This window comes from Silurus aristotelis (assembly GCF_946808225.1).
Source record: "Silurus aristotelis genome assembly, chromosome: 11".
In the NCBI taxonomy this organism is placed as follows: domain Eukaryota; kingdom Metazoa; phylum Chordata; class Actinopteri; order Siluriformes; family Siluridae; genus Silurus; species Silurus aristotelis.
The window spans coordinates 15,637,370-15,661,483 of record NC_139584.1 but is presented as its reverse complement, the minus strand read 5'-3'; the positions used below and the strand labels follow the sequence as shown (position 1 = coordinate 15,661,483).

The 24,114-nt window shown below is 35.2% G+C and overlaps 1 protein-coding gene across 1 annotated transcript; it reads right to left on the bottom strand.

Annotated features, from left to right (window-relative positions):
* Positions 1-9,849: 9,849 nt before the first annotated feature.
* On the bottom strand, positions 9,850-23,424 carry snx2 (sorting nexin 2). Its single transcript, XM_083553697.1, has 15 exons — positions 22,963-23,424; positions 20,941-21,055; positions 20,282-20,418; positions 19,717-19,786; positions 18,984-19,027; positions 18,115-18,256; positions 17,943-18,021; positions 17,124-17,199; positions 16,538-16,651; positions 16,028-16,121; positions 13,715-13,920; positions 13,302-13,445; positions 10,957-11,037; positions 10,664-10,735; positions 9,850-10,583 (listed from the first exon to the last, which is right to left on the bottom strand). The coding sequence occupies exons 1-15, from the start codon at positions 23,071-23,073 to the stop codon at positions 10,533-10,535; spliced, it is 1,536 nt and encodes a 511-aa protein (XP_083409823.1). The 5' UTR covers positions 23,074-23,424; the 3' UTR covers positions 9,850-10,532.
* Positions 23,425-24,114: the final 690 nt, after the last annotated feature.

Genomic DNA, 24,114 nt, shown 5'->3' with positions numbered 1-24,114 from the left:
CAATTCTGCTAACAAGAACTAAGCCGTGTCCCATGCTTATCCACACATATTTTGGGACAATAAACTGAATCAAGACCAAGATAGGATTATTTTTCTTTATTAAGTGACCAGTGTCCCTAGGGAAACAAAACAAAGCAAACAATTAATCTTTTCCTTCTGTTTGTGTGGAGGAAGGGGCCCTGGCTGGAATGAAGGTGGTCTCTACCTGTAGCAGGCTAGACTGGAATAATGAGGACTGTGCTGGGGAATAAATGGACTCCTGTGAGAGCCCAGCTGACAGTCCTTCTACCCCCTCCTCCTAATAATATGACCCATGCAACCATCGCCTATAAAAAAAAACACAACTAAAAAAAAAAACAAGAGTATAATTAACTAGATTCAGTGTACTAATTGTAGGGAGCCATTAAAAAGCAAGCAGAGAAAGTACATTAATTACTATTCCTAACAAAGTGTTTAATCAAATTAAGCCAGGCTTTACTGTTCACAGTTGGCTAAGCAAGAAAAGCCTATCCCAGCATTCCCTATATCAATAGGTGCTGGGGGCTTGTCTATGGACAAATTGTTACATTAGAGTTTCTTTTGTATAGTTTAAGCAATTTAACAGTAAATTGCAGGACACTGAAACTCTGCAGTATATCCATTGACATGGGTTGTTGCTAAAGGAAATTAGTATACTCTAATCATTTTCGAAACCTATTGATAACATGACTTTTCATATGAGCTCAGAGACTGAGAAAAGTGTTGTGATTTGCTGTTTATTTTGCAGTTTAGTGTAGACTGTTTAATGAATTGAGACAATGTATTATAATTGCATAAAGAGTCGAATAACGGATAATCAAAATAATCATTATCAAAATACGCATTTTTTTATTTTATTTTTTATACGTTTTGTAGTGGAAAAGTCACATGCTTCAGGACCCTTCTGGTGGCAGGAGTGTATCCAAATTAAAGACAGAGGAAATCTTTTATTTCACAAACCTGTCATTTCTTGTACTTCATGAAACACTTTTTCAAGTCAAAATGACATGATTTTTATCATGCAAAAAAAAGCACCCACATCTCGATTTTGAAGAAGCATTAACAAAGCATCACAGCAGCTAGTTTCACAGTCCTCTGACAAAATACAGTGCACACTATGTTGTCCTACATTCCTGTACCAGCTTTTCTAAAAACCTGTGGCTCATGAGGGAGAGAAAGCACAAGAGAGACAGATCCAGAGAGAGAGAGAAAATGAGAGAGAGAGAGAGAGAGAGAGAGAGAGAGAGAGAGAGAGAGAGAGAGAGAGAGAGAGAGAGAGAGAGAGAGAGAGAGAGAGAAGTGAGGGAAGACGGGCCGAGCTACGAAGGGCCTGATAGAAACAGTGATGGATTCCAGTTATTAGCAGATCAAAAAGATGGATGGCACTCTGCTCCACCCAATCAACATCATCATCTAGATCTATTTAAAGATAGTCCTTGTGCTAATCAACTTATTTAAGATGTTGATAATATCAGAGGCCAGAATAATCTGCTGTACTGGGCCTCATCCCCTGGATCGATAAAATCACTTGAGCCAGCGCAAACAGAGGTAAGTAATGACTATCCTGGTCATTAATATTATTTAACAGTCCTCGTCAGACTTAATGAAGAAGAAAAACTACCCCGAACCTGCAATGGGTCATTACAAAAACTAACGCTGCTCAAAAGCAGAGGGTTTGTATTGCAGACATTTAATTGTAAGTTATGTTTAGCATGAAGAGACTCTGATTGCATAGCTGATGAAAATAAAAAAAAAATGATTTGGGGACCATAGCTACAAACTTGTTGAGCTAGTGTTCATATTGTGTCTGTTGGTGTCTGGCTAAATGCAATATCAATCCATTGCAGGGCACCACGCTTTCACATGCTCATTCACACCTAGAAGTGGTTCATTCTGCATTAAAGGTATGACATCAAGTCAGCATGGCTGCACATAGTAACAGCAGTAAAAAAAAAAGTAGCACTTCTTAAGTATTTGCTTTAGATCAATCACCCTACAGACATATTCACTTGTTAAATCTATTACATTGACTATACAGTTTGTTGTTTTGAAAAGAATCCTGGAGAAATCCTATTTATGCACATAGAGTACATTTAAAAGTTACCTAGACTCTTTAATTAAGACACTGGTCTATGAGATACCTGTAGACCCATCATACCACTCATGCTCAGATATGCAAAAAAATGTGTTATTAATGAGAGGAACATTACATATGATGTAAGGTATTAGATAATACACTGTTATACATGCCCCTTCAATTAAGACTGTACATGAAAAATCCATCTGCTTCATGACATTCATAAACATATAGTTCCTAAATGTTAAAATACATTTTTCACAGTTACCTTTTTTACAGTATTTACAGTACATGCCTTCGGAAAACAGCAGCCAGTTGTCTGAAAACAATCACCCCAGGAAGCCATACACTCAACATTCCCAATGAACAGTGGTACTTTTTTACTCTTCCTTTTTTTCAGAACTGCCCTATTCTGAGGGCCGAGGTATTTGGACATGTAGCCAAATCCAGTGACAGTCATTAACAACGGCTGGGCTTGAATGAAGACAAACTGGAGACAAGCCTAGTTTCCAGTAGAGCTAAGCTGCTTACAAGATAAATACTCAGAGCCTGACCCTGCGGCCCATGATGAATAACCTCTCATGTTCCAAGCAGCCTCTGGCTACATCTCAGGTTGGGATGGGAAATGGGGGGCAAGATATAAGAAGATATAAATGAGAACCAATGAAAAGACATTACATAATCAAGTTACATAATCTACATTTATTAAATAATTTACATTTATTTAGTCAATATAGACTATTATTCAGTAGGTATGGCACCATAATTTTTTTCAGCGCTTCATGTAATGGTCATATCATGAAAATCTGGTGTCAACGGCATACATTTAGAAAATGATGGACCTCAACCCTGCTGTGAATTGAAGTAAAACCCAGTGGAGAATTCAGACAGCAACTAATGACCAATAGCATGTAGACAGTGTTTTTGTATTGCTTTCCAAACAAAGACCAATGACACTGTATCTAGGCTGTCCCAATAGTGGAACCAAGGTCAGCATAAGGTCTATTGGCCATCCTAATTACAACCAAAACACAGGCAGCTCACGTGCCCTAGGGTCAAATAAAGAAAAGATGTGAAGCAGGAAACAACATGGAATAGAACCACAAGAACCGTAGATCCTTGTATGCTTTCTGTGAGTGGATTAGTAAATTAGTTTGATCCACAATATAATTTATATATATATATATATATATATATATATATATATATATATATATATATATATATATATATATATATATATATGATGAATAACCTATATATATATATATATATATATATATATATATATATATATATATATATATATATATATATATATATATATCAGATTATTTAATAAATTTCTTTAATTCAATACACCACTTTCATCATCCATATAAAATATTCTCCTATATATGTATACATATATAGTAGGTTCTGGATTTTTGAATTGTCTTCCCTCCATTACAGAGCAAGAATGGAAAACAGAAGAAAATACTTTTTTTTGCCTGTGCTCTCCTGCACTTCATCTAAAAATAAGCTGATAGTAAAGGTTTCTTGCAGCTTGTAGCCTCCCGGCCCTTAACCTCTCCCAAAGTTGTAGATGAAATGTCAGTGCTGGACCCTCAGGTATAAGTTAGCGGCCTAACTGGACAGCGCCATGGTATGAATCACTGTCATTCTAAATGTAGAATCAGCAATTCCAGAGCCTTCCTATCTGGAAATGTAAAAGGGAGTAAGAGCTGCTCCAGGAGCTTTGCTATTGATTTTTTTCCTCTGAACAAAGAGACTTTCTCAAATACATGATACATCATAATCATGTAATTTGTACCTTCGAGTCAACAAAAAAAATCCACAAAGTTGACCTGTAAAAGAATTTGCTATAAATAAATAAGGAAACAAACAAATGAATAACCATATTATTAATTCATAACAAAAGTTTTAAGAAGCAATACATTTTCCTCTAAATAAAATCAGTTTCCTCTAAATGCTTGCATATTTACAGTGTGTGCTTTTTTTTTTGCTTTTATTTTATTTAATAATTGTTGTTTATTTTTGCAAGTTAGCCTTCATCTTGTGGGGCTTCTCACCTCTAGAACATTTAGTTGTGGTTCTCTGTTTCAATGAAATCTGGCGGTTGGATCGGTCAGCAATGAACGATGCTTTTGTACCATTTTTCTGGCTCACTTGTCAATTGAACGAATGTAAACATAAATGCTCTGAAATGGAAAGGTGGTTTTTTTAACTAGCATGGCTGCTTCTTTTAAAAAGGCTACTCCTCTTCTACAGCTGCCCAAACCAAATGATTTTTGTCATGTTGCTATCAAACAAAAACACTTTCTAACACTTTTAAAAAGTATTTTATAAGATTATAATGAATTCTATGCTAATTGATGATTATGTATCCCTGCCAACATACTTAAAGAAAGCTAAAAAGAAAAATAGCTAGCTAAAGAGAGAGAGAGAGAGAGAGAGAGAGAGAGAGAGAGAGACAAAGAGAAAATGAGAGAGGATAAAGAAGAAAAGAGACATCCAGGTTGTCTGATCCTTTCTCTCTGCTACCCAGCAGCCTCGGCAGTGCATGCCACATTGCATCACACCCAGTTTGCCTCCTTTTCCCAGACAGTCTGAAACACTTTTCCTGATCTCTTTCATCTTGATGTATTGTCAATATATAGATTGTTGTGCTCTCTAATTCAGTGAAAAATCTAGTTTTCCATTAGTCTCTGCCTTTCTAATTTTTGCCACCTTTTTGCTGCGTGTAATTATTAAAGGCAGATTCAAGAAAGCAATTACTGAACTTACCGTTTGTATCTCTGAAATCTTAATAAGCAGCAGGCTCTGTTGGGAGAGCACAAGACAATTCAAAAGGTCTTTCTAGTCGCTCAGCAGGAGAGTATGTAGGGTTTTTCCCCATCTGTGCTACCAGAAATTGTTGTTCTCATGTTCAAAAGCATTTTAACAGGAAAAGCTGTAGTAAAATGATAATTAAGAAACTTAAAACCATGTGCTTGCTAATATATTGGCTTTATAATGTTGCATGTAGACTTCTGCTTTTATAGAAGTGACGTCATTATTCCAGACATGTAAATATACATCACGATGTCAAGAAGACATTAACAATTATATATTTGCAACTCTTACTACCACAGCCTTTATTTAATATTATTCAGGGAAAGTGCTTGTGGTCATCATCTGCTTTATTGCTGATTGGCTTTTTCCCAGTTCTAAGGCTGCAAAGGGAAAACTGTCAAGCTAGTTTCTGACACACATTTGCATTCTTCAATGACAAGTGACACCACTGAAAGGCCACAGAAAACTGTTTATTGATCACTGTAAAACTATTCAAAGGAGCAGATAAGGTTATATCTAAAAGGAGCTGGCTTTCATGAAAGACATTACAGGTCTGGGTGCAGCTGTGGGCTTAAAGAACACAACTTCATTATATCATGCCACTTGTATTTATATCGCTGTAAAGATCTCCCAGATTGGTGTGTATAGATTGTGATGGGAACGGGTCTAGTGTTCATCAGGCCTATTAAGTGTTTAGTGTGGCCATTCATAATCTATTGCATACTAAATACTGGGGATGTCACAGTGCATTTACAGGGTGAGGAGTTGGAAAATGGCCAGCTAATGAAATGGGAGGAACTTGCAGCCGAAGCAGTTTGACACTGTCAGCTGCACCCTTCTCACAATTACATCAATTCCAATTGCAATTCTGACCTTTTCCTTCAGAGAACAAAGGAAATATATAAGAAACTCTTGGATTAGAACCTAAAATGCACATAGTGGAAGGTAGTGACTGAGGACTAAATGTGTGTTTTGAGTGCACACAAAAATGTGTAAACATATCTGGGATTTTAGAAGAATTTCTTTTTCTGATGAGATTACACTTTTGATAACAATGCAAAACATGCATGTGGCATATTTTAAATAGTTGTATATTTTATATATATTGTACTCAATTTTTAAGGACGCTTTGTTTCTGATGTGACTTGCAAAGTAAACTGAATGATTATCTGTTGTTTAGTGCCGTAAACAGGTGGCAGAGGCCTGTCAGAGTTCATAAAAGGCCGATCAGAACCAATAATGCACCGGTCACGAGTCAGTAGCCTGGCTCTCAGGATGGGCAATCATTGATTAATGTCACATAGGTGATAGATTTATGTATGCAAATGCCTCCGTTCAATCACACTGCCACCATTTTAATTTACTGTGGCATTTGTCGTGCATAGGAACCTGTCCTGTCAAACAAGGTCAAGAATTTAAGCAAAAAACAGCAGGAAAAATGGAGAGAGAACATGTTTGATGTTTGGCTGGAAGTCATACACATTTTGACATCATGATTATTCATTTCAATCTAAAGGAAGTTGACAGAGATAACAAACTAAGCTATTAGAGATCAAGCAGGGACTATGGTATGGTATTTATAAAAAATTCCCCTGGACTAACTAAAGCATAAATTATGTAGTAAATGTTTAATTTATACAGACTTTATACGAAGCCAAACTGAAATAATAATTATATTTATGTGGTTATAATTATAATAAACTTATATTCTGTAGAGCTCAGTACTTTAGTGTTAAGCAGATTTTCCCTTAGTAGTTAATGTAGGATTTTAATTTTAATTTAATTTATATACTAACAAAAAAAAAGAAAAAAAAAGTCTTCTTGAAGTCTGCCTGTTAATATCTGGCCATTCTGTTTTCTCTTGCAACACTTTTATAAACTGAACCCATGTCGCTTCAGTGATATCTCTCTCTTTATTTTTTACAATGATAAATGTAGTTCCCTCTTATTTTCCCTCGTCTTACACTTGTGCCTTTTCAGTAGCTATACATCTGCAAGGTATTCAAGAACGCCTGACCTCATTTTCAAAAGGACATGGAATAGACTTTGATAGTCATCCGATATCTGTCTGCATTTAACCTGAAACTGTGCATTTTACCCTTATAAATACAGTGGCACTTATCCGTAACCATCTCCTTTATAGTGCACATTGCTAACATACAAGGGCAGCCACAAGCAGAGCTGCAGTAGAAAACTAAAATTATACATTCTTAAATTATTAAACTATAAATCACAACACCAACAGTATAAATCACCAAAAATCAAGAGTCCAAGTTGAAAGAGTTAACAGCAAATATACTGCAGTGTGAACCAGAATCAGGACATTTTAGGCTTCCAAACACAGTGGCACTTATCTCCACAGTGGCCCTGCCATCAAAGGGCAACCATAAAAAGATCTGTGCAAGAAGGCTGAAATTAAAGCTCCAAGGCAAGATCAGTCGCTAAAATCACTTCTTATAAAGAGCACAAAATGAGCAGTCATGGGATCATCAGGGAGCCTGACAACTCTGCCAAAAACAGATAAGGAAAATGAATTAACACCATTCTGGAGCCCCTTCCTTATCTCTCGTGCTGTAACCTGATATGCACTTTTAATTTGTTAGATCAGGAAACAAACCAAAAAGACTGTTTTGGAAAAGTTTGTATTTATGCATCAGGTCCTTGCTCATATAGGCAAAGGAATTCCAGGGACGGTCAATACCATACGAATAAACTCCTAAATAAGTTTATGCACACACTTTCTACAGTGTTTAGATAACTGTATGGAATATCATTAATGTATGTAATTTTGCACACACATTTTGACAACATATATACTGTATTTTCATTTTTTTTTTCTTTGTGACCATGTCTATTCTATTACACATTCATTTCAGCTACAACAAGCTGAGAAATTGTTTAGTGTTTATAGTGGCAGGGGGAAAGAGAGATCCCTCTACAAACTCCTAGAAAGCACTGCTGGAAACATTCGCAAGCAAATTACTTTTTTTTTTTTTCTTCAGGAGAACTTCTTCAGTGGTGCACATGACAAACTAATGCAATTTCAGCAGAGTCGCAAGAGCAGGCCGATATTTGTCTCTTGCTGGTGTGCATTATTTTCAAGTTGCTCCCAACTTCCCAGATTTGAATCGCCAGAGGTCCAGGGGTTCTTTTCTTGACAGGGTACAAATAATTACCACATTCTCTCTTTGCTGTAGTCCATTATATTGCTCTTCTTATCTGTGGGGCCCGAGTTGCACTTGATCAAGTGAGGTCATAGTATTTTGACCACAACATAACACTGCTATTTGGAGATTTTATATAGGCTGGTTGGGATAGTAGAGCAGGTTTTTTTTCGCAGCCAATTTTATAGAATTCTAACACAGACTCTCAAAACAAACTTGGACCTTGACTTAGACTTTTGGGTAACAGTTGAGAGAGGAATCAGACCTTTAGTCTGATTTCCAAAAACATCTTATCTACTAGGGCTGATTAGAAAAAGTATGTTTTTGTCATTCCATCAACCCAGATAAGGATAGATTCCCCTTTGGGTCTTATTACTCTCAAAGTCTCTTCCTCGTATCCTATGGAGTTAATTTTCCTTCCTAGTTTATGCAGGATAGTTGTCCATTGTTGAAAGTGCTATACAAATAAAATGTACCTGACTGTAAACATTTGTTTTATTCAACTTTAAATCACCTTTTTTATCCTCCAATACATAAAAAGTGGAACAAAATTTCATGCCTTCAGGTTTATTGTGCTTTATAATAAACAATATAATATTGAATGAGAGAAGTCGTCTATAAGACTATTTTAATCTTAGGTTGTTATGTCACATCACTATTTACTCTTTTCGGCTCCAAAATAGATGCAATATTTACACAAATAAAGCAAACCAGTTCTGCTTCCTGTTTTGTGGCCAAACACAAAAAACTGCATGCAACAAATTTTAAAGTACTGTATTGAACACAACACAGCTACTGAAAACACCTGTGTTTTTTAAAAACAGAATTTCACGTCAGCGCACAGTCTCAATAATGTCATGAGAGAAATTTCCACATCAGGCCAATAGGGAAGAGTAAAAAAAAAATAATAATGAAAAACTGCACTAGTAATGATGTACTGCACAGAGCCACTTGCACAGACGTTGTCTTATGCAATGTGCAATTTTGACAGCTTGTCAATATGACAGAGACCATGAACAGAAGCGTGCATCTGAGTTTTTGACAGTGCTTTAGCAATGTATATGCAAAGTGATGAACAGTTTGCTTGACAGTTTGTTTCACTGCTCAGTTCACAAAAATGTTAAGTCATGATGTGGCAGGCTTTAGTGAGACTTTCAATTCAATACTGCGTCATTTCCCATCAGTGGAATTATAATGGAAAAAAATTGTAATATCTCCAAATGTATCAAATATTTTTTAGATTAGTACATGTTCTTTTAGAGAACTAATAACTTATTGAAAAAAGCACCGATAGTCAAAAAAGCATGTTTCTGAGAATAATGTGAAATTACTGTAGAGGGATCTAAACATGTATGGATTTGCAAACAAAGCTTTTAAATTTTACACAGAAAATAACTAAAGAACACGATTTAAATACTCAATAATTTAATTTTTTTCTTAAATATTTTTTAAAATTATAACCATTACGTTCAGCGATATCCTTAAACTGGATTCAGTTCTTATATAGATCTATAATAATCAAACTTAATAGGCAACAAAGTTACAGTGTTAATATAAAGATGTTTTTATACAAATACAGATCATATTATGGTTTACAGATTAAATTAAGGAGGAACCCAGAAAAAGGAATCATAATATCCTTCACAAACATTTTCACACGGATAACAGGGCTTCTAACTGTCTTTTGAATGATTAATTAAAAAAAAGAAATTCCCAATGTAAATCTTCAAACACAGACAAAAGAAGATACGCATGTTTAATACTGAAGTACATTCCTTTATTAGCATGTCGGCATTTTTTTTCACAGGAATGTAAAGTAATAACAAGTACAAATTAGGGAGAAAAAAAAAAAAATCTAAATATTTCCTTCAGAACAAAAGAAATCAACTAATATTTATAATTGTAGTTTAAATATTGTAGGCCAAGATGCCAAATAAAAAACTTAAACATGTATATAGCAGAAAGTAGCACACTGTACTAAGTACTATGACTTTAGTTTGTGTACAGGATCAAATAAGAAATAGCTGTATGATGTATGCTAAATTTGTTCACTGGATATGGATATGTAGAATAAAAAAAAAAAAAAAAAAAAAAAAACACATTTCCCTTGGCAAAAAAGACAATCATAATGGATTTCAACGATGGAGCTTGGACATTTAAAGACAATTAAAAAGCAGTAGTGTATCAATAAGCATTAAATGCAATACCGCTGCCCATTTTTCACCTTTAAGAACAAACAAAAGGCAAATGATCAATTTAAGACAAAAAAAAAAAAGGTAAAGTATGGACTTACCAAATTAAAGATTTATAGTGTTTATTATACTGGTTTTCAAGTGGTCATTAAGTCCATGCATCCAATTTGAGTGATTATGTTGTACATAAAAATTAAGAAAAGAAGACTGATTGGCCCCAAGGCTTTTGCATGGGAGTTTTTCCGCTCATGCTATAGCTTTGGCTTCAGGTAAGAAGGCTTCCCAATACTTTATCAGCTGTTGCAACAAGAAAGAAAAATATATTTAAAATAGGCAAAACTTGCATACAAAATGTTACCCTTGGCAAAAGGTCTTACCTGCTGCTGTGTATGTACAAGTGACTCTAGATATTTTATGATGACAATTTTGAAGTCCTTCACTCTTTGTTTCTAAAAGAAACAGAGGGTCAGGCAAGTTAAGATGGTTATGACCTATAAAAAGCTCAGCTAACATAAAAGTCTCAGAGTTATTAGAATGAATGATGCTAAAACTTGATCCACAGTGTCAACGTGTTCACACAGCACCCTTTTTTTTATTTTGAGCGCGAAAGAAATCACATAGAAGAAACATCATTCTTTCAAAGTAGAAAATCCCCAACATGTCAACTAACCTCAAATCTTCCCACTTCCCGGCGAATGTTCTTTGATATCTGCTCGAAATCTCTCTCTCCCTGCTGTACTTTAGCTTCCCACTAAAGCAAGTCAAAACAGACAAGAAAACCACCATGCTGACAGACATAACAGACTGAGTGTCTTAAGTGCTATGGCAAAAAAAATACTTTTATACACCACCCTCCACTACAACTGGCACCCTTGGTAAATATGAACAAAGTAGGCTGTAAAAATCTGTCTTATTGTTCAGCCTTTTGACCATTTGTACAAAAAAAAAAATTCACAAAATACGTTGCTCTCATGGATATTAAAAATATCTATCTATCTATCTATCTATCTATCTATCTATCTATCTATCTATCTATCTATCTATCTATCTATCTATCTATCTATCTATCTATCTATCTATCTATCTTAAATAAATACACACACATCACGACTTTGTTTTGTTAAATAGCTGTATTAAAATTATAGGCACTCCATGAATTCCTAGAGAACAGAGTATTTTCGTGAAATTTTTCTTTCCCCCCCATGAAAAAAAAAAAATCAAACAATTAAGAATTTTTTATAGCCTTCTTTTCTCATATTTCTATAATAATGTTTAGCACACATACATATACACACACATATACATGCACACATTTTTTCAAACACTGGTAACAACCATAACATTAGAACCACCTAATCTGTTTATAGCAGGTTTGGTCAACTATCCCTGAGTAGGGATGTACTTGGGTTGAAAACCAAAGTTTCCCAGCAGAACATTGCCCTGAGCATCAGACTGCCTCCGTCAGCTTGCCTCCTTCTTATAATAAATCCTGAGGTCATCTTTTAACCAGGAAAGTGGCGTACACATACACAGAATACATGGATGATCATATCAGGCCACCTTCTTTTGTTGCTACATACTCCAGTTGTTGTTCTCATTGCAGGGGCTTTCAGTGGTGGTCAAGGGTCAGCATGAGCACTCTGACTGGTCTGCATCTACACAGCCAAGCTGTAATGCACTGTGTGATCTGATACATTTCTGTAATAGCCACCATTACCTTTTTTTTTGCACTTCGTTCTACAGTAGTTTCTTCGTGGTGAGAGCAAAAAGGCTAGCCTTCACTCCCCACACACATCAGTGAGCCTTGTGCTGGTAACCAGTTGAACATTTCCCTGGACCATTGTTGAAGTATAACTAACCACCTCACACCTTACAAGGCCTCGCATTTAGAAGGAGCTTTGTCCAAGTCACTTAAATCCTTAAACTTCCTTTTGTCCTGTTTCCATCATGCAAGCGTCGAGAAGTGACACTTCTCTTTCTGCCTAATCTATCCCAGCACTCGACAAGTGTTTTTTTAACAAGATAATGAAATGGTATTTATTTCACCCGTCAGTGGTTTTAATGTTATGGCTAATCAGTGTATGTATTCTGTATACTGTAAAATACAATGTCCTGCATAGATATTGAAAGGTCAAAATGTGCAAATAACAAAATCCAAAACCATTGATTTTTATCATCTCATCATGCTAAACAACTGGACCAAAGTCAAACTTTTCACATTAAAATTGCAAGTAAAAAAAAAAAAAACAGATGGTAGTAATACAACAGATATTATTGATGAGCCACAGAAACACAGGATGGAAATGATGAGCATTAAATTTTCCCCATTTAATTATCCCTTCTACATCTGAAACACCTGATTAAAAAAAACAACAACATTAACAAAGTATAAAGATTATCAACCCAAAGCAGGTGTTAGTTGAAAACCTGCTCACAATTATATTGATTATAAAATCACTTAAGCTTCACTTTCATGTTAAAGCATGGCACATGGTGAAGAAGTCATTATGGGCATGGAACTATTTCTCAAACATTATGCCAGTGCAACACACATTAAAGGACCATATCTAATGAAGAAAAAAAAAAAAAGAAAAAAAACAATCAGAGCCAACTCCTACCTCCTCAATCTCCTTTGTGGGGCATGACAGGGAAAATGCAAAAATTAAAAGTGCCTGATAATGTGCTGTGGTTGAAGTAATCAATAATTTATGAACTCTCATCAAGTGGAACAGTGGTTTTAGTGGTGTTATGAATGGACTAAAGCAAGAGAAAGGCGGCAGACTTCAACACCGGGGCTCTAAGTGTTGATGCTGAACAGACCTAGGGGGGTTAATTTTCCGTCACAGAAACTCAAATGTAACATTTAATGCACTTTTTCGTAATGTTTGCAATGAAAATTTAAAGTAAATAAAAAAAATACTTAAAAATGAAAAACTCTGCATGACAAAGTGATGTAAAATGTCAATCTGTTTAACTCTTAGACATGTTTGCTTACTAACAGCATTCATGTTTTACCTCATTAATCTCATCTTTGGCCTGTTGGAGCTTGTCAGGCTTGTTGGCATATTGTAACTTTGCTTCCGCTTCTCTCTTTCGTTGCAGCATAATCTGAGCATCCTGCCATTTGGACCACATTTTCATGCGCTGGTCAAAGACACCCTAAAAAGCATAAAGAACTGTAAATATGCTTCAAATTGGTATTTTGATATTTGGTTTTAGTCTGCTCTTTACAACATCAAATTTAAAACTTGTCCCACAATGTTATTAACAACATGCTCAGACACAGCTATTTACACATTTGGATATGTTTAGAATTTTAGTGTTAAACATATTGTTCGGTGCATTGAAAAAAAAAAAGGCTAATACATTTATCAGCATGCTTCAGTTTCTCCCAATTCAACAGGAACAGAAATAAAAGTTCTACTCACCTTAACAGCAGTTAAAAGTCGTACATAGTCACCAAGTAGTTCAGAGAACACATAGAAGTCCACATAGGCCTGTTCTTGATGCAGCTGATCGATCTTCTCCTCCACCTCGGCGAGCTGAGAGAGGGCCCGTGACAAAGCTGTGTGGTCCTCTGAATTTCCCAGCATAGCGGCACTCTTTGCAAACGATGCAGTGTTCATTGATAACTCTAGTGAAGGGACAGATGAAGTGACTTGGATTGTGTGTACAGACAAATTGGTTACCAGTACTACTTGAACAGCTGAGTCGATAGAGATAAAGGGGCAAATGGGCCTTGACTAAACATTCCCAAGTGAGACGATCACTAATTTCACTGTCAACTAGACCAGTACAAGTGTTAACTGCTAAAAGAGAGCAGGTCAACAAGTCATGGCTGACACAAGATCCCTTCAGAAAAATAATTACATCAATTGTTTCTGAAGAGGTTATACTTTTACAATACAATATGCTTATGTAAAAAAATGAAATGCAAGGAAATGATGTACAATATACAATGCCTAGACAATATGCACTCCCATTTAAAATCTCATCATCAAATGTAATCATTAGTGTGATATACTTTTCTGGTTAGTTTACAAAAAGAATACAAAAATAGTACATTAATGCCCTCAGAATTATTTAAGTCTACAACTTTAATATTGAATATTCAGACACTAGTTTAATTTGTAAATGCTCCAAAAAATAAAAGAAAAGAAAAAAATTCCTATGAAATGTAAAAGACAAATTTTAAAAGTAAGTGAAAAATTTAAGTAAAAAATGTTTGATCAGTTTTTAGATTGTTTCTATTTAGAATAGATCAGAATAATTTAAACATCTAATTACTTACAATTTACTTCTGTCTCTTGAAAAACAAGTTTTAAAATGAGCAAAAAAACTGTAATGTTACATTTGTTGTTGCTATATAGCAAAAATCGGCATTGTTTTTGTTTTTATGTATTTTTGTGCCTTTTTTAGGTTATTATCCAGACATCAAATGTATTATATTCTATGGTGAAACTCTGGAGAAGACAATAAAAGTCACTAACTAACTATACTACTAACTATATACTAACATAAGTCTTTGGTTGGTGAGTTTCTGAATTTTTTCTCTGGAGGCACTGCATGTATACCTCTTTTTTCACATGACCTTGCACGATAACTATTACTTTCTATACATTTAAGAAAATGTTTATAATTTGGTATTGAAAATCACTGGTCTCCTGATTTTGTGTAAGTAAGGTTTGTGCTCCTCCTTTGTTCATACTTGCTTTTTCAATTTGGTCCACCTGTGTGTTTTTCCTAAAAAACACCGTACAACATAAGCCTTTACCTCCATTATTCACATTTAGGATAATGCACTTGTGATTTAAAGCCTTAGCCTAAATACAGTATATATAAACATTTTCCTAAAGAGCTAAATCTTCACCCTTCATCCTTTCAGGCTATAGTGATGAAAGAAGCATTCAACTTGGTCCTTCACCTGTTATTTCTTTATTGTCTTGGGTTTAGTTGGAACTTTTAACTCTAATTTGTGCTTTGTTCCAGAATGATGTAGTATCTCAATGGTCCCAAGACCTTTTTTTGGTTTTTGTTTTTTTAAATATGCATTTGTACAGATGCTCATATGTATTTTCTGTGGTTTGCAAATTGCTAATAAAGAGTTCTGTAGTTTAAAAAAAAAAAAAAGATTTTTGTCTCTTTTCCACTGGCTTTAGGTCCACATGTGCAATCCCAATCAACTCCTAATTATGACATGTAACCATATGATGCTTCTTAAAAACAATACATCAATTTCAGTTGGTTTAATTAGACTGACAGCTTTGACTGGAACGCTTTTACAAATTTAAATTCTAAGATCACCAAGAGCATTTTCATTGGAGATCACACAGCACTTCTGTAATTTGCTCTGAATAAGAGTGCCTTTTAAATTTTTCAAACACTATTAATTTATTATTGCTTTATTTGGGGTTTTTATTCATCCGCTTCTTCTTCAAAATGACCATTTCAAAAAAATTGTGACCCCTTAAAATTCTCATAAGTAAAATCATGCACATACATTTTACGTTTATAATTATCAAGGAAAACCAGGTAACACATTGATTATTAAATAAGAATACAAAAGTGCTTAATTCAAGCATTTAAACTGTACTACTAAGACTGTATTCACTACTTATTAGCTATAATGTTTACGTGAGCCCTAAAATGTTACCAAAGACAACTTTAGTACACATAGCATGTTGCTTTTCATTACAGTCCAACAGTCAAAATGTACAAAATAATTATAATACAATTTTTACCTTTCCTATGACAAACCAATGATTCCACACTGGCATGGAGTTTTCTGAGCTGGATGTCAAGGTTCTCAAACTGCTGTTGTTTCTCTTCGAACCACTTTGTATTGGGAAATGTTAGAAAAAGGAACTGTAAAAAGCACTTCCACAAAATGTAAAAACATTCATTCAAGAACTAAATCAGTAAAAAAATGTGACTGTCAAAATGACTGCAAAAGTTTTAGTTAAAAAAATTAATTAAATAAATAAAATGTTTATATATATATATATATATATATATATATATATATATATATATATATATATATATATAAAAACAATAAAAACTGTCAAAAATATTAAAAAGCATTACATTTGATATTGTGCATGTCTACAATTAACACCAAGTACAAAGAGTAGGAGACACCATGCCTCCATGTCATGGGTCTGTCTTTCTGTGTGTAGATCTTAGAATTCAAGCCAGGGAGCAGCTCATTAATTCGTCTCATTATTCAAGTCCAAAAATCAGCCCCTTACCGCATCCGATTCATTCATCTTGATTGTCATTTTGTTGACAGCGTCGGCCGCTTTGTTTACCATCCTCAATATTCCGGCCCCACTCAGTGCCTGGGTGCTAACTGCTCGCGGCAGCTAAGATAAAATGACAAATAAGGGCAAACAAACCAGTTAACAGGCCGGGGCCTAGACCCAATCCCACAGGGAGCTTCACTCGCTCTCGTCTCACCTACACTACAGGTCTGGACCATGAAAAGCCTGTGGTTTTCTCTACTCCCATACATTTTAATGCTCAATTCAATTTAGTGTGTTTCGCCCCTAGGAAATTCTCAGAGGGCCGACAGGCATAAATAGCTTTCAATTGCCCTCGGACCATTTAGCCCCATAAAATCACTGGGGTTTTCTTTTACAATTACATTAATGCAGTTTCCTCAGGAACGTGGTAATCCACTAGAAATAACCCGAGAGTTGACCTTAAGTGTAAAGAACTCATTCAAGGATCTAAGCTACGCATTGCGCATAAGTATTTTTTTCAACACATTATAGATGCAAAAAAAACCACAAATGAACACATTATGCATCATTTATAATGAAAGATGAAAAATACCTCTGTGTTTTCCAAGAATTGAATGACATCAGAGTCTTTTAGTAAAGCAGGGTGATTCACAGTTCTCATCAGATATCTGTTTAAAAAGTAAACAATTATACATTATTTAATTTAAAATCCTTATTTCAAAGCCAATACTAAAACAAATATCAGTCTATGATGTTTTTGCAACGTTTTCACATCCAGTCAAAAATTTAATAAAAGGTACACGTTTTCTAAGCATTTTTTTTTAGCAGTACAGCATCATAGACAGTAAAAGGTATAAACTAATTCTCAAGACTTGAAAAATCGCATGTGCACTGCTCAGAAATTAAAGTACTTGGCAATGAAGATTCAGTTCTTTAACAAATGAAGTCTATAAGCAGACATCCAGGGGTCCTGTCCAAGCCACTGACCTTCACATCAATCAATGGGCTGATAAAAAGGGCAGAGAAATGTCAGCGCCTCACTTAACTTTAAGTTTTATTCGATTCATCAGACAGCGCAAAACCAGCAGTACAGCGGAAATCGTACAGGCGTACAAAGCGGTGAACGTGTGCACTCAGGAGAAAACTGCCAGCATGAGCCTGCATTGAACACTGACAGCATGAACCCTCCTGAGCTTGGTGATAATTATTTATCTAATACTTGTTGGTTAACCTTTCATCCACAAAAGACCAGAACATGAATGCTCTTTCCATTCGAATTGTTTTCATGTTAAAAAAAAATAAAAATAAATAAAAAAAAATAATAATAATAAAAAAAAAAAAGGTTCAGGGAAAGTTTGATGTGTGTAAAGAAGCCAAAGGGGCTTTTTATTTATTTATTTTTTTACAATACCTTTCCAAAGCAGCTCTTCTTTTCTCTACAAATTCTGTAGATGACAAGTCTTCCTTTCCAACCTTGACTTTTGTCATTCCTGAAATGAAAAAATTCAACCAATTCAAGTTACATGAACAATTACAATTCTGTAATCTTTTTTTTTTGTGATCATGTGACACATTTTACATACCCACAATGCTTTTCTCTGGGGCTGGGGGGACTATGTAGCCAACATGCATGTACTTAGAAGCCAATTTGCTATGCAGACCCAGGAAATCACTGAATCTTCTTTTCACAGAAAACTCAGTTCTGCTGAAAAGGTTCAGGGATGTCTAAAAGAAGGAAAACAGTATGTCAGTGAGCAGGCTCATTTTCACCATGAAGTTCTCCCTAGAAGCAAGATTTTGTAGATTTACCTGCCTTTCTATCATATGTACATCTGTAGGATTAAAAAGCTATATTCGTTATAGATAGAACATCTTAGGCAAAAAAATAAATAATCTGCCATCGACATGATTGTGCTTTGTACCACTTCAAGAGCTTTGTCTCCAAAAACTGTGACTTCACATTCAAAAGTATTTACTGATATTGAAAATCCTAAAAACTGGTAAATAAGAATCACAGTTTTCGGAAGGCTACATGTGAATTTTTTTTTAAGTCAGTCAATCATAATAGTAATAACCACTAATCCTAATAGGAAAACCAATTTGTACTTGATAACTAGATAACAAATATGTGATTTGAGAAACAGTGAAAGTATGAATAGCTAAAGTAGGTGGATGTGGAAATCAATTCACTTAATTCACCAAATTCCTAAACTGCATATCAAGATGATGAAAAGGCTAAAATCTTTTTTCAATTACAACAATATTTAAAATTATTTTCTTATCAAATTCTAAAAACAATAAATTAAACTAAAGGGAAAATTCTTTCCCCTCTAAAAAAGTTAGAGGAAAGTTAGAAAGTTAGAGAAAAACTTTCCTTTATCCCCATTAGTAAATCAAGCAAATAACATTGTAATATTTGTTCGGTTATAAACATTTCACAGAAAACTCTCACCTTGGTCGTCACCTTATATGCCATATAAGCATTCATCCCATCACCTTAAAGAGAAAAATGTATGCACATTATATTTTAGTAACTATTCAATTCAAAAACAGCTGGCTGTCAAGAACGACGCTGAATAAAATGTATTCAGAGCTGCTGTATTGTGGGGTCCTGGTAATAATTTTAAGCAAATGATTTCTATTTGTGTTCTAGTTAGCAGTGTTACTACACAATCACAGCATTACTGGTAGCAATACAATGCTTTCTTAACTGTAGGTATGTGTGATTAAAATACTCTTTTAGGATTCTGAATGGATTTGTTAGGGGTCAAACATGGCTATTTACTGACTGTGCAAATCCCTAAATGAGTAGTTCCCAGCTTTGTCTTAGGAAATTCCTGCCATAACATGGCCACAACCAGTCAGGAGGGGGGCCTATTAATGACATGCTTGTAACTGAATCAAATGTGTGGGAAAACAACAAATCTGGATGATGTGTTCTGGTGCTACTGCTTAGATAGATGCATTTCTAGAGAGGGCTAGAGACCAAATCCTATACCTGATAACATTTGAAAAGGTCTATTGATTTTGCAATGTATAGCACCCCACCATCCCACCACCACCCTACCCACAAACCAGCTAGCCATACAAAATGGCCTTCAGAGACGAAAGCTGCTACAGGTTCCAAAAGGCTTGCTTTATTTATGCTACAGTGGTATATAGAGAGGAAGCTCATCTAAACTTACCCACTTTCTCTGGATCAGATACTGTTATCTGCATATCAAAGGTATCCCCTTTCTCTTCAGCTTCTTCATCCTGTAAAATAAGAGGCATATTACTAGGAAATAAGCCTCCTCCTGAACAGGAACTAGTAATAGGATATGAGTCTGCAGATTAATAGGAATTACAAATAGGAAATGGGTCATCAGACTCAACACAATTGTTCTTAGAGGATCTGAAAACCAAAACCTATTCACACAGACACTGTGAGCTATAGTTTCTATGCAGCCTAAAAACTGAAAAAAGGTTGTTTAAGAAGCAACAATGTAACTCCTGTTTATTCAGACAAGTTCTTGTTTTCTAATACATCACAATGCCAGTGGAACAGTTTAAGCTTAAAGCGGTTACAATTTACAATACTATTGCTATTCATTTTACCGTATTTATTATTATTCCTAATTTCATTAAATAATGAAAAACAAAAAATAATCTAGGAAGATACAGAGTTTATACTTTTCAATTTTCCTACTCTTCAATCAATAGTTACGTTTATATATTAACAATGTTGCATTATTTTAGAAGATGCTGTACCTCATCTAGAGAACCAAACACATCGACTGTTGGAGTGATGATGCCTGTGGGAGTGACTGGTGTGATGGCAGGAGATGGGCCATCAGACAGGATAGGTTCCCTCTCAGGACTGTCCAGCGACACTTCTTCTGTTGCTTCTGTAGCGACACGAGAAAAAAATATATCATATCCATTACACATTCAATTGTGTTTTAGATAAAAGGCATGAGGATGGAGAAAGATCATTTTATGAGTTATGCTCTATTGGAATAAAAAATTATATGGCATATCGCTTTTTTTTTTTTTTTAATAGGGCAGAGCAACCACAAATAGATATATCATTATATAAACAGTCATATCATTATGGTCATCATACCATACATTTCCATCACATTCTGCCAGAACACTCATAAACCAACTCCAAACGAGATTGTGACTAATAAATAAACTAAACTAATAAATTAAATAAAAAATAAATAAACTGCAGCCTAAATAGTTCACTGAGCATGTTTTAAAAAAAATCACTATAATATTTTATAAAGAGCCTGCGGATATGTTTTATCAGCACTATGTTTCTTTACATTTCTGTGATTGTGCCAAGTGATAATATGGAACTTACCCAAATTATCAACAAACTCAAAAAATTCCACAAAAACAACATTCAACCACAAATTACATACCAGGAAAAAGGTCGTCTGGGTCATCATCTAATAATATTTCTTGTTTAGGTCCATTAGTGTTTGTGCTGATGTCTTCTACAGGCAAGCTGGCTGGCTCTGGAGATGTAGGGCTGGACTGAAATTAATAAAAAAAAAAAATTACAAGGGCAAAATGTAGACAAAGTCTGGTAACTATGACATTACTTTAACGTCACACATTATGAAAAACAAATAATCTCTTTATTAATGTATACAAACAAAGTTGAAAGTAGGAGGATTACACATTTCAGGAGTATATCTGAATTTGCTCTGAAGGTTAAGTCAAGTACATTTCATTCCGATATCAGATGTGCTAGATATGGAGTTCAAGTACCTTTTTTAAACTGCATGCCAGATTTCACACACTCGGTAGGACTGCTTTGTAGGGCATTTTTTTTTATATAATTGTATTATTTTTCTGATTATTGCTCAGTCACTGTCTTTTTCAATTTATAATGTCAAACATTTTAGTAGGTTAACACTATGCTACTGAATTATTACTAAATCAGTTAAAAAAATTATATCTTATTAGTAATTTAAAAAAAGAGACAATTACTTGTCAGTGATCAGTTCTAAAACATTTGACTTACATCTGGAGGTAGTTTTCCTTTAAGCTGGTCCTATGTTTCCTTTTGCAAAAGCTATGTGATTATCTAACTATCTAACTATCTATCTATCTATCTATCTATCTATCTATCTATCTATCTATCTATCTATCTATCTTAATTTGTGATCAACAACTACGCTACAGGACACAAAATTGCATAGCCATTTTGTCCAAAAAAGGCTGCTCTAAAGATGCTATCCAATAGAATTGAGATGGGCTGGAATCTGGTCCATGGATATTAGTTTTGACCAAATATCTCTAACAAAGCCATAAAAGAAAAATGAACATATTCATAATGAGAATATGGTAACAGACTTTTCTGCCCTTTGCCTCCAAGACTCTAGTAGTCCATTACATAACAACATGAGAGGACAGTTAATGTTCACACCCAATTCCAGCAGTGTGATCGGCAGCAAACTGTTTCTCTTTAAACAGTCCCTATGGCACGCTGCCCTCAAGTAAAACTTTTTTACAGGATACCCTTTAAACAGGGTACCCGTTTAACACCTCTGAACTTTCTCCCTTCCTCCTCCTCATCCTTTTTCCTTCCTTTCTACTCTGAAACTGCTGAGATGTACAATTCGGAAGACCCTAATGATATCTTGTCCAACCAGAGTGTAAGAGTGTCACATGTTCGCTGCAGTTGTCACCTGTCTAGTGCACCCATTTAGGACGGTCAGATTACATTACATTACATTAAGTTGTGCAGGGCATGTACTTATGTATTTATGAGGGCTATGCGGTCTTGTTACCACACATATCACCACTAATATGACTCCAATGCAATTTCTTGCAATTGTACTCCAGAAATACTTATGCAAAAAGAAAGTAGAAGGGGAAATAAATATTAAACTTTTTTGGGGAAACTCTTTTTTTTTGTTCTTTTCTAATTTGTGTTCTGAAATCTATTACTCAACCCTAGAGGGTTGTCACCTTTAACGGTCAAATCTAGTCTTCCTTTGGGAATTTAGGTATTTTTACGCTCTATTCTGAATATTCATCGTTTGGATCGTTTAAACAAATTTATAATCATATTTTAAAATATATATTTAAATATATTGTACATTTGAATGCATTAAATGTGTTTGTTGACGTGACGCTATTGCATTACTCCTGCGTTAAGCGCGCGCAGCGTTGATGCGCAGTTATGCCGCCCGCGCATGCGCCTTGGCAATGTTTGTGGGCTAATACATTTAAATGAAACGTTGTCGACAACGTTATAATCACGCAAACTCAGGGTTGCCGAGTAAAAACTCGAATGCATTAAATGGAAAACTTTGAAATACGGCAGCAAGTCTGCTTTCAAAGCGTTTCATACTGTGTCCGTTGACTTTCTAACAGCAGCCGCGATGCTAGCTATAGGACTGAGCTGCTAGCCACCTGGTAAATGTTCCTACCTGCTCTATTGTAGAGACGGCGCTTGTAAAAAGGTCTTCTTCATCCTCCAGTTCTGTAAAGTCTGCCTGTCCTGCATCTGCAAACGGTGGGGGTTCCCTTTCCTCCGCCATATTCTCCTAACAGTAATAACGGTAAGAGCAAACTCTGTGATTAGAGACAGGAGGTTCCCCGGGCTGTCATGTGATCCGCAGGAACAATTCAGTCTTATGACAGTTGTGGCGCTTTCATTGAAAACACGCTCCGCCCTCGACGTCACAGGAACGACAGCCAAAAGAAGATATTATTATTATTTAGTGACTCGAAATCACTTCTGGAGTAGAAGATATAAAAAAAAGTAGTATAAAAAGCACTGAAGAGATACTGACGCCTTTTAGGAAATGGTTACTAATATAAATGCCCTATATGCCCCCACACCACCGCCCCCCCAAAGAGGCCTCTGCCCATGGCATGTTTTTGTGATTAGTATTTAAATCACTGTCATTTCTCCACAATTAACCCATTCATAATTGACTTGTACTTTTATAATGGGATCATCCTGGGTGATTCAGGAACACATCAGAATCTGGTCTCCATGGACACCTCTCTGATCTCACCCTGGGTTCACCATGGACACCATGTCTTTCACATTGCATATCTGATGTCATGTCACTTGTCACTTTCTGTTTTTAACAACATCAGAAGGATTTGTCTATTTCTATCCCCGCAGGCCCTCGGGTGCATTTTATTTCAGGTACATTTCAGTTTCATATATTTATATTTATATTTATTAGGGGTGGAACGGTACCCAAAATTCACGGTTCGGGACGTACCTCGGATTTTAAGTCACGGTTCGGAGCAAGTCAGGTACATTTAAGGGAAAGAAATGCAAAGCAAAATTGCTTGTCGTTTTATATTAATTCAGTTTATTATTATTAAACAAATTACATTTGTTGCTTGTTCTGGATGAGTCATAACTGTTAATGTAATTAACTCTTCTCAAATAATCACCTGCATCATCAGAATTATTTTGGGTGTCAGAATCTTTTTTTTAATTTAATTTTCAGGACAGGTATCTGTCTACATACCTGTGCGTCTTAGACTGAGGTGAACCATGCATTGATATTTTAGTGTGATAATGCCTTAGTTCACCTGATTTTGAACAATAATTAACC